The sequence below is a fragment of the Pundamilia nyererei genome, unplaced genomic scaffold (assembly GCF_000239375.1).
Source record: "Pundamilia nyererei isolate P.nyererei 1_Seehausen unplaced genomic scaffold, PunNye1.0 scaffold00292, whole genome shotgun sequence".
NCBI lineage: Eukaryota > Metazoa > Chordata > Actinopteri > Cichliformes > Cichlidae > Pundamilia > Pundamilia nyererei.
The window spans coordinates 97,161-108,024 of record NW_005187693.1 but is presented as its reverse complement, the minus strand read 5'-3'; the positions used below and the strand labels follow the sequence as shown (position 1 = coordinate 108,024).

General features: G+C 41.8%; 1 protein-coding gene across 2 annotated transcripts in view; it reads right to left on the bottom strand.

The window, feature by feature from the left end:
- nhsl2 (NHS-like 2) overlaps positions 1 to 9,757 on the bottom strand; it is a 209,933-nt gene extending 200,176 nt beyond the window's left edge. For both annotated transcript variants that reach the window (XM_005750908.1, XM_005750909.1), the window contains exon 1: positions 9,208 to 9,757. In XM_005750908.1, coding sequence (XP_005750965.1) covers positions 9,208 to 9,508 — 301 coding nt within the window. In that variant the 5' untranslated portion in view covers positions 9,509 to 9,757. The remainder of the gene's footprint in view (positions 1 to 9,207) is intronic.
- Positions 9,758 to 10,864: the final 1,107 nt, after the last annotated feature.

Here is a 10,864-nt window from a genome sequence, read left to right as displayed (position 1 = left end):
TGCAGCCCTATAACTGAGGCTGTCTGCTGAAATACATACAAACTTAACTTCTTAACATTTGAAATGTTTCACATTTTTGGGATAAAAATTTTACCCAGAAAGATAAGTTTATGAAAGTATTTATGAAAATATGTGAGGACTTAGAAGGCTTCTCTGCAGAACACCAAGTTCAACAACACTAGCTGAACGATTCTTCCTTCAAGTATGAAACTCGTCAAACACAAAACAGAAACACAGTCTATTGATTAACACGTTGTGATCACAAAACACTCAAGTCTTTTTTAAATCTGCTATCAATTTTAGGAAAACTCATTCAGACATATATTCTTACTTTTTTTGGGGAACACTTTAAGTATTCTTATTTAACTTTTATAACATTTATAGGCTGTTGGTGCAAGAAAAATCAACACTGCAGTACCAAATAGTGGCAAAATTCAGGAAATGTGATGATACTTTAGGTATTTCTTTGGTCCGAGAGGTTGTAGGTGTTAGATATACTGGTAACAATAATCTGTGGCTGTAACAGATGCATGACAGCTTGTGAAATAAAAAGATATATACCAACAGTTGCACATGAAACACGAACAGCACTAAAAATGCACATAGCCCTCGTGCCATTGGACATGGGTTTGTTAGGTTGCTGAGTGGGTCTGGAATGAGACCAAACTGTCTTCATATAAAGAAATTGGTTAGAGTGTTCAGGAACAACCCAAGAAGCACCATGGCTAAAGCCACACCAGCACCACTGTCCACGGTAAAGGAAGTTTGTCCATCACCATGAAAGAAGTCGGAAAATCGAAAGACCAAAGAATTTACCCTAAGACAGTTTACGTCTGTGTTTGGTTAATGTCTACATGTTTCTTCAACCTTAATTTAACCAGGAACTGAAAATCCTGAGATTAAGAATGACGTTTTTGCTTGGGTGTCCTGGGAAGAACAGGCAATTTCCAAGCAGAATAGTCTTACCCAGGTTTGAACCCAGGACCCTTTTGCAGTGAGGCAGCAATGTCAAACACTGATCCACCATGCTGTTTATACATGCAAGCATCTCATTAAAAGTATATACATGTCGACATTTTGAAGTTATTGTTTGTGAATTCCAAAAAATTAAACTTTTAAATGATGCACTCCCAAAAAAAAACATGATCAGCTTTGGTTTAAAGTTTGTTTATGTTTGCAGCTCTGAAACTGCTAGTTTTCTGTGACATTATATAATACACCATTTTGATGAATAATTCCACCTAGTGTATGAGAATGTGCAAATGAGATTTGCCTCTGGAAATTTGGCAGATCCAAATACTGATTTCAACTAAAAACAAAAATAAGATTTTTTTTTTTTTAAATAAAAATTTGGAGTGGTGGCGGGAAGTTTTTCAGTCCTGCTACCGCTGCCCTCTGAATCACCAGCTGTAGGAAGAGAGATGGTGGGGGAGGATGAGGAGAAGTGAATGTTTTGGCTCAAGGAAAGAGTTCACGGACTGTAGATATGATTAAAAAAACTGTGGGATTACAAAACACCTCCATATCCAAAGCCGCGAAGTCTAAAATCAAACGTTGACCATAGCTAAAAACAGGTTTTAGGATTATTTTTGTCTCCTGTCACAGAGGAGAGTTGGAAGATGGAAAAAGAAGAGAAAAATGTGAGAAAGGAGGGGAAGGGGATGAGATGCAGGGATACTAAGTCATGAGGGCGACATCCACCCATGGGAATGAGATAGACGGGGGGAGGGAAAGTCTTTTAAATCATTTCCTTCCCATTGGCTCTTTGATTAAGATGATTTAGGTTCAAATAGAGGAGCAAAACAATTTCTGTGTTCTCTACATGCTGAATGATATGAACAAAATTAAAATGTCCCTTTTGTTCAGATAAGCCATCGTTTACTTGATGTTAGTATTTTCCCTGTATAATTGTCTCTACCTTAAATATAAAGCATCTTGAGGCATAGTTTCTGGTGTAATGTTACTTTCGTTAAAGTATTTTCTAATAAATTTCTACACTTTTATGTGCTTTAGATAATAAAAACCTGCAAAAGTGGATGAATCTTTCACATATTGGTGCAGCAATTAGCAAGAACAAAAGAAAGCACCACAGTGATCTCCTGAGGCCACACCCCTATTCAGTGATGTCACAGCAGGTGCTTTGCCTTTAGCACCTCAGGGATAACACCTGCTGTGAGCTCAGGAACTAGGAATTGTCCACAAGCGGATTAAAATGTGCTTTTCATGCAAACGTCTAACACGACTGGGACTGTGAGGCAGAGCAGGGAACATTTTGTTACAAGAAACTCAAAAAAAAAAAAAAAATCAGTACGAGGTCAAAGAAGGAATGTGGTTTCCCACATAGTATAAAGCTGGAAACAGGCACAAAAAGAAAACACCAAACTTTGGTTCCCATTCACATACTTGGGATACTCCTGCCCCACTTTGGGTCAACAGCAGCCAACAAAAAATGGCAGGAAATGAGCCCAGTATGAAAAAGGCTGGAGGAGGTGTTTCAGAGGGCAAACTCCTCAAGTTTAGGCCCTTCTGAGTGACAACTTCCAGTGGAAAGTGGACACACACACATGCACACACACATTCCTTCCGCTATCACGCTTTCCAAAGCGACGACTGACATCTTCTTCCTCTCTGTATCAGTGCGACTCCTCCCCTCCTCTCCGGGCACAGGAAGCCAGCTCCGATTCCCTCCAGTGTTTCACAGTGCAGAGATCTTGGAAGCGGCTCAGGAGATCCGACTCCTGTACAAAGTCTACACTGGGTGGAAAAAATCCCCTCATCCAGGCTGGAAACATGTGTTTTACTGTGTGTGCAACTCCACTTTTTTTGGCAGGTGGAGAGGGGGGATTGTCAGTGGTTGTTATTGGAGAAAAAGCACAGATCCAAGATTTTTTTCTTCAAATGAATAAGGGAAAATAATGTGAGTGTTTCTCATCCTTACAAATTGGAAAACCCTCAACTATCTTAACCTAACCAAACACTAACCACAGGTGGCGCTCATTGAGCAGTGTGCTCAAACATGGGGCTGTAGTAGGAGATAAGTCTTCCATAAAGACCTCCGATGGTGGGCTCTGTTTTAAGCCTTTCCAAAACCAAACTCATGAGAGCAAGTGCAAGAAATGGATTATACTTATAAGCTGCAAATAACCTAGCTTACTTCATACAGTCAAAGCTCCAAAGCCCAGGGCGTTTTATTAGAGCCTCCCGCAGTTTTTAAAAGTCCCACTCAGCATTGTGTGGTATTCATCCCAAGTTTACTTGATCATTGTGATCTAAAAACTGACTGTAGATTCAGAGTTAGAGTAAACAAACACACCACTTAGTCCTTCAAAAGTTAAAAAAAATACACAAAGGAATATATATTTAAAAAACTACATTCACAAATTAAATAATGCCAAATACTAATATTGCTATTAAACAATTAACCTCATCCCCAGGACCTGAGTTGGCGGTGTGGCCCATTTATTGAAGATTCTTTTTCTGCTGTTACTCAGTGAGCTATAGCTTAAGTGCAAGTGATCAGTAAATGTTATTTGTGAACAAGCAGTGTTACTGTTGTTATAGGGCTGTTTTAACCCAACGCCTGATCTTCCCCTTTCCTTAACCAAGTAATTTTTACTAGCTAAACCTAACCAGTGATAGGAAGTGAAAGTAAAAAGTCAGGTAGGTAGAGTGGGGGTGCAAATCATGAAGGTCCCAATGAACATGAACAAAGTCTCCTGGCTGGTAACGACTGACAGAGTAGAGATGCACCGACTGCAGTGTTCTTGGTTGATTCTGATTTTTTGACCTGCCAGTTTCCCCCCCTAAGACCTGTAACTCCCACATATACAAACAAAAATAAACTTTTCATATTTTCAAAGCAGATATTAAACTTTGTCTCCCCCACCCCCCACCCCCAAACGATGAGTTGCAAGAATGAGTTGCTGTAAACCTACCATTACCTGACATATTTAAGCTTACAAAGCAAAAGCAGGTGCAGCTGAGTCACATAACAAAACAAATATCAGGTACCTACACTAATTTCCAGAATGTTTATAACTTCACGCTATACCAGGAGATCAACATTAACGCTTTTCTGTATCCCCATAATTGTCCCCCTAACTGCTTTGACCTTTTGCTTATACTGAGGCTCCTTCCTTTAGCTTTAGCTTAAGCCACTAACCTTTTGTTAGCTTCTTAAAAATGTCCATGTTCAGCTGAGTGGGGGTGATTTAGCTGGTATAGATTCGGTTTGTTGTTACAAACACTTTTGAAATTTGTGACTTCCTCATTCACAGTATGAATGTAACTACTACGTGTCCGGTTGATAATCGAACTTACGTGAGACTGACTGAAAATCAGCCGAGTCTATATCTAATCTTATAACATGACTTTACACTGTAGCTAATATTGGCACAGCTGCTCTGGAAATCTCCCAGTGTTTACGGCAACAGCTTTACTGCATTTATACTTAAAGTAGGGGAGTGTAACTGATGAGTTTAATCTTTATCTTATAACTTCAGTCGAAGCATGTACAATTAGGCCACTGCTGATTCCACTGATGTCATGAGAGATACTATTTTAGCATTAGTCACGAGCCTCTAACAGAAAGCTAAACAGAACATTTGCCAGAAAAATCAAAGGAAAGTATCAAAAATGACATAAAATGTCTGTTTCACCTTGTGTAGTTTTTTAAAGCAAAATAGTCACAAAGAATAAAATCATCATCAACTAAGCAGTTACTACTGTTGCAAGTCTAACGTTAGCAAGAGGCTAAAGTAGTTAATAAAACAGACAACTCAAAGGAAAATGAAACAGATGGAAAATAATTATGTTTCTATTTCTTTAAATATTCAAAAAAAGTAGCCAGAATCTAGCTTCTATACAGTAGAGCCGCCAACATTACAAACCCACTACAACTGCTGAGGGGTGGGGGCTTTGATTCTTTACAAAGTTATGAGTCTTATTAATAAAAGTAAAAGCGTCTCTTTGTGTTCATTGCAGAAAAATTTTTTTTTTTTAAAGGATTTAGTGCTTTAAGCATCACTCAGGCTCTGAGCCTGGTTCTGCAGGAGGTTTCTACCTGTTATAAGGGAGTTTTTTCTCCCCGCTGTCGCCAAGTGCTTGCTCAAAGTTTGTTGGATTGTTGGAGTTACTCTTAGTAATGTAGGGTTCTTATCTTACAATACAAAGTGCTTTAAGGAGACTTAGTCCTCATTTTTCTGTTGGTGAAATTCAAATCAGTGTTTTCCATCCTTGCTGAGACAGTAGGAGGTAAGAGAGAGGGAGAAAGAGGCGGTGAAGTTCAGATGACGATGGAAGATGAAGGCCCAGGCGGGCTTGTATTGATTATTAAGCCGTGCGCTTCGGCCCACGTGTTAGCGATACAGTAAGAGCCCACACAGGATTTTAGAAAGGAGAGCGAAGAGTGAGGAGCATCAAACACCGATGAGCTCATGTATTAAAACACACGCACACACACTGGCCAACACATGCGTGAGTTTGTCTCTGTAAAGTAAACCAGAGGATGAACTGCATTTGTTTTATCTCCCATCCTCTCCTCCTTCCAGCTCTACATCTGGTCTGTTTTAAGAGGGACTTTCTCTTTCTGTCTTATCGTGCTGTACGTGTTCACAAACACACACACACACACACACGGCCTGCTGACAGCCTCGTAAACTCATGTTCACAGTCAGCTTGCTTTATTCATCGGCTCGCGCTCGAGCTGCAGTGCAAACACAGTCAAAGCTGCCTTCGATAAGTTTGTGCAAAGTTTGCAGAGCAAAACAGGCTCGCGACCACAGTGCAAATTTCCCATCATGCATCTGGCCATCTCTGTACCATCAGATGAAAGCATCCACAAACGTGTTAGATATTACAGAACAGTTTTTTTTATTGCGTCATTGGACCGATTTCCAGCCTTTTGTTTTTCACAGAATGTGTTTGATTCCACTGCCACGTGTAAAATCAAAACCAAACCCTCTTTATGCTAATTCTGACCGACGTCCTCACGTGGTTGTCTCTTTTCAAGTGTCGCTCCCTAATCCGTCGTAACTGGTAGGCACACGCAGCACAGTCTCACAGCAGAAGTAATAATGACTTTTAATCTGCTGATGTGTGCTCTAGGAAATTAATTTTCCCTTATTTGTTTCGTGTCTCTGAAGATAATTTTTCATCAGACCAGTCTCATGTGTGCACAGCCCAGCCCTTGTAAACAAAATGAATATTTTTTACTTTTAAATGGTGGGAAAACTCAGCTGCAAACTTTTGCAGCTTGTACCAGAGACCAGAGTTAAATCATATACATGCCAGATGTTTACACTTCTTTTCTGTTATTCTGCTTGAGCAGGAAAAACTGTATTATTATTCAAATGACTCTAATTTGGTTTTACAGCTTTTCCTACTGATAAAGTCGTCTTTTTCATATGTTTAGATATCTCGGTGGTTAAATGTGCAGTTAAACTTCTCACACCCACAGAAAGACGAGTTTCAGTGGTCTGGTATGTATTTATGTATGTGGCCCACAGTGTAAAATGGGTTTGACGTCCCTGCCATACACAGGACAGAAGATGAATTACACTTCCAGGTCTGAAAAGAGAAGCTAACAAGGGAATCCCTTAAAGCTGCATTCTATTTTAACGACCACCAGGGGGCGAAAGCCGTGGCTGTAAAGGTCTTCCTGTCCAGTTCACTATGTTGCCCAAGGACACTTTGACACATGGAGTGGAAAAGCCAGAGATGACTATTGGTAGGCAACCTGCTCTATAACCTCAGCCACAAGTGCTACAGCACCAACATGCTTGGTATGTGTCGTATGTGGGGTTGGGGGAGCCAGGGATCGAGGCACAGACCTTCCAATTGGTAAACGACCCACTCTACCACATGAGCCACCCCAAAGAAACCAATGGGAAAACGGCCACTCAATTTGTGTTACACTAAATCGTCCACTTTGTACATTTTGTTATTTTAATGACAAATCCTTAATTACCAACAACAGAAAGAACATACTCCATAATACACGTTGGAGGTTATGAACTGATATGCATCTTTCTTTTGGTTTTTCTTATTTGGTCTTTTACCGATGCCATCCACATGTCTATCTTATAAGGGCCAGATACCAAGTGTCATGACATTTGGGCCACATCTGGCCCACCCAGGCATCTGCCATACCTCATGTCAAGCCTGGTTCGTTGATTCTTAAACCACATCTGGACCACAAGACATCTGCCAGAGTCATAACCAATCCACAACTGCCAGAATAGGTTCAAATGTGTCTGCTACACAGACCAAGCACGACACTCAAAGTTAGAATAAAGGATGCTTCAAAACATGCCCAACGCCAGTGGATGATCATACTGACAGCACCCTTGGTAAGATGTCACTCAGTACATTTAATCAACTACTTTAGTAAAGTACCCTTAATATACATCTATTAAGGGTACAAGTGTGGATGGTACATGAGATCTTCAAGAAACTAAAGAAGTCCAGCTGTCTTCTTTCTAGGCACCCAGATACCTACACAGCGATACATTGAGTGTAACAATAAGTACTCTGAGAGCACAAACCTCTGCCAAGGCAACTCACTCTGTGGGCCATATTTACTTTTAAGGGAACTCTATTGTATTTTGTATATATATTCATGAATGTACTTTAAGTTTGCAGCCTGCACTTTGCACGTGTAAAAAACAACTTTGTGTTATTTACCTTTAATATACCTGACATAATTATCAGTATGATAATTTATTATTACCTTTTTCTCTCTCTTAGCAATATTTTCCTTCAAGACATGACATATTTTAGAGGTCAACCTGAAAGAAGGGTACATGTGAAACCCAAAGGTGAGGTCAGAGGTCAAACGTGACATGATGTTTTACATCTTTATATGGTACTTTCTATAATTTGGACAACACACACCACACTATCATACTGCAAGGCCTTGAAGTTTAACTTGAAGGCCCTTTAATGTTAGATGACGTCACTCTACACCCCTGCACAGATTTATCAGAATTCATTCAAAACTTTCTGAGCTACTGTGATTGACACGATGACCATGTAAGCACGTGGTCAAAAGCACTGAATCCCCTTACTCATTCTTTACTTTTCCTTTAGCAAAGTCTTTAATCCTAACCCTCATTTCAGCACTTTGCAAAACACATATTAATACAAACTCGTATTTTTACATTTCAAGCAGCACATCTGTATTTGTACCCAGGGCTGCAGGTGAGCCTGAAACATGTGCCTGCAACAGATTCCCAGAACATCTTGGTTTCTCTGATAACTAAACACCAAATATCTAAATCTTCTGCTAATCTCTCACTTATAAAATCCACAATCTAGAGTAACCTGTTAATGAGACTCCAGCTTTCACAGCTCACATCTTGGCTCACCTGATGACGCACATGATTAATAGTGGGTCAACAACCACCTCCTGAGGGGAAAACCCCACTAGGGTTTAAATACTTGAGCCTCTCCGCTTTTTGGTTTTAGAACTGAAGAAACATCTTCAACAAACTTATGTATGTCGCTTTTTCCAAGCTCCTAGGATCAGAGTAGAGTTTCCCCTCCCCGGGAAACAGTTACACGCCTCTGCTCACACATCGTTCACGCAAGCAGAGGAGCCGGCAGCTGAGGTCAAACTGTGTTTACAGATAAACAAGAGGGAAGACCACAGCGACAAAACTCTAAAACACTCATGACATCCACGCATTTTCACCCACTTCACATTCCACTCTCCACACCCACAACGTGCTGCTTTCAGGGGCATCTGGTAAACTTGCACACCCCTGAGCCAAAGTCGCATGCCGTCCCAAACAGCTATGAAGCCTCGGTCACTGCCGAGCGGACATGAACTCCACCTCCTCAACCGTCACGTGTCAGCAAATTAAATCAAACATGTAGTTTCATCTTCCCAAAGTGACCTGCGGTGTGTCCCGCAGTAACTGAAGGCAGAGCGCTCTGCTGACAGCTGACAATAACAAACCTCACACTCGCTCACGCGCACGTGCAGGGCTGGCCCTCTGTCACTGTGGAGACTGTCACAGTGAAACCCCAGAGTGTCAGAGCGCGCGCTGACTCCACAAAACTTTCACTCAAGTCACCACACACAAGACTAAAAACAAACCAACAAACAGCTGAGCCCTTATGCAGGAGTGAGCGCAGGTGTGAGCTCCGTCAGCTCAACTTAAGCGTCTTCTTTTTTTCTTTTTTCTTTTTTTTTATCTCTCTTACTTCTCGGTGGAGGTTTGCTGACCAGCTCTGCGACGTGCCTCTGCAGTCGGACCACTCTGCCCTCCAGCGCGCAGGACCGGTGGCAGATGGACACAAGGTCTCCCTCCAGCTCCTCCAGGATGCTCACCGAGTGCCGGGACAAATCCGAGAGCTGTCGGAGCACCGAGCACAGGGTGAAGCTGCACACGTCCGCCAAGTCCCCGAAAATCTCCCCTTGCTCCTGCTGGTGCTGCTGCTGCAGCCTCTTGCCGTCGGGCTTGCACACATCTTTCGGAAATATCGTGCGTTTACAAAAAGGCATGATTTCTCTCTCCCGCCTCCTCTGATTCCAAAAATATCAAACTCCTCAGACAGTCAAGTTATATCCCCGTGGACCTTCTCCCTCCGGGTGGCGCACAGCCACACGCCACGGATCCTCCGGGAGGTAAAAGTGCGCTGCTGGCTGAGCGGCTCGGAGCGAGTTGCGCGTCGTGCGCCCTCATTGTTTTTGACTGCAAGCGAATTTTTTTTTCTATTTTTTTCAGTGGAGAGGAGAGAGTCGGCTGCTGCGAGGACTGTAGTCAAGATCGGAAGAGTGTGACAGACGAGATTTCCTGTTAAAGCTTCAAAATTAAAGCCCGGATTTACTGCGTTTCTTATCGGGGACTCGCACATATAAAACCCCTGAACCGAATAGTTTTATGCAGCTTCAGCTTCACGTATAGAAACATGGTTCTGTTTTATGAGACCTTTTTGCGCTGTTATCGCCACTTTGATAGCATTTCTTTTACTCTTTACACCCTTTTAATATTTTCAAACATGCTTTTATTGTGAAAAGATTCACCCCGCGTCAGATCTTTTTATGTCGGGCTTGACGCAGCGACACAGTGCGCAACAGTCTGGTGTTTCCCTTGGAGGAAACCTGTCTGATGGAGGGAGAGATGAAGAGAGGAGGAGTAGGAGAAGAAGATGGAGGAGGACAGAGAAGGATGGATCAGCTCCTTCATGCAGCATCACCGCAACCACCACCACCACAACGCGCGTGACTGCCTTGTTTGTGCCCACGCGTGCATGTGCAAAATCGAAATAATCGAAGCGAGTGGGAGCTCGTGTCCGAAAACTTTTGCGTTCTTCCTTTCCTCACTTTATGTTTGGGGGAGCTTGCGTGGAGAGGTGTTAAGCTCAGCCACATGCAGCACCTTGCAGACTGTGAGCCAGAACACACCCACGGTAGTCTTCACTGACTGCAGCCAGGTTTTTAACATGTGGAGCAGAGGTGCCAAACATGAGGCCCGAGGGGACCAGAATTGGCCTGGCAAAGACTCCAATCCGGCCCACTGAAAGGCTTTTGAAAACGTGAAGGAGAGCGTAGATTTTAAACTTTAAATTGTATTATCATACGTTTTAAGCTTTTCCTGCTGATATCCCGCTGCTGATATACAAAATAATTAAGATAAATCATTAAATAACAGTTTTAGGTTTTAGGTGAATTAACCAAAACATTGTGTTTCATAAAAAACAGGAGAGAGTCTGGGCAGTGAGCTACTAGAACTGTTTCTGTAACTCTACATATTTATTGTGTAGAAAAACTGAGACAAAATGCTTAAAATGCACTTTTTTTCTCTCTTATATTAAGATATCCCAGGGATTAAATGTTTGGTTTAACTTCTGTAAGCAG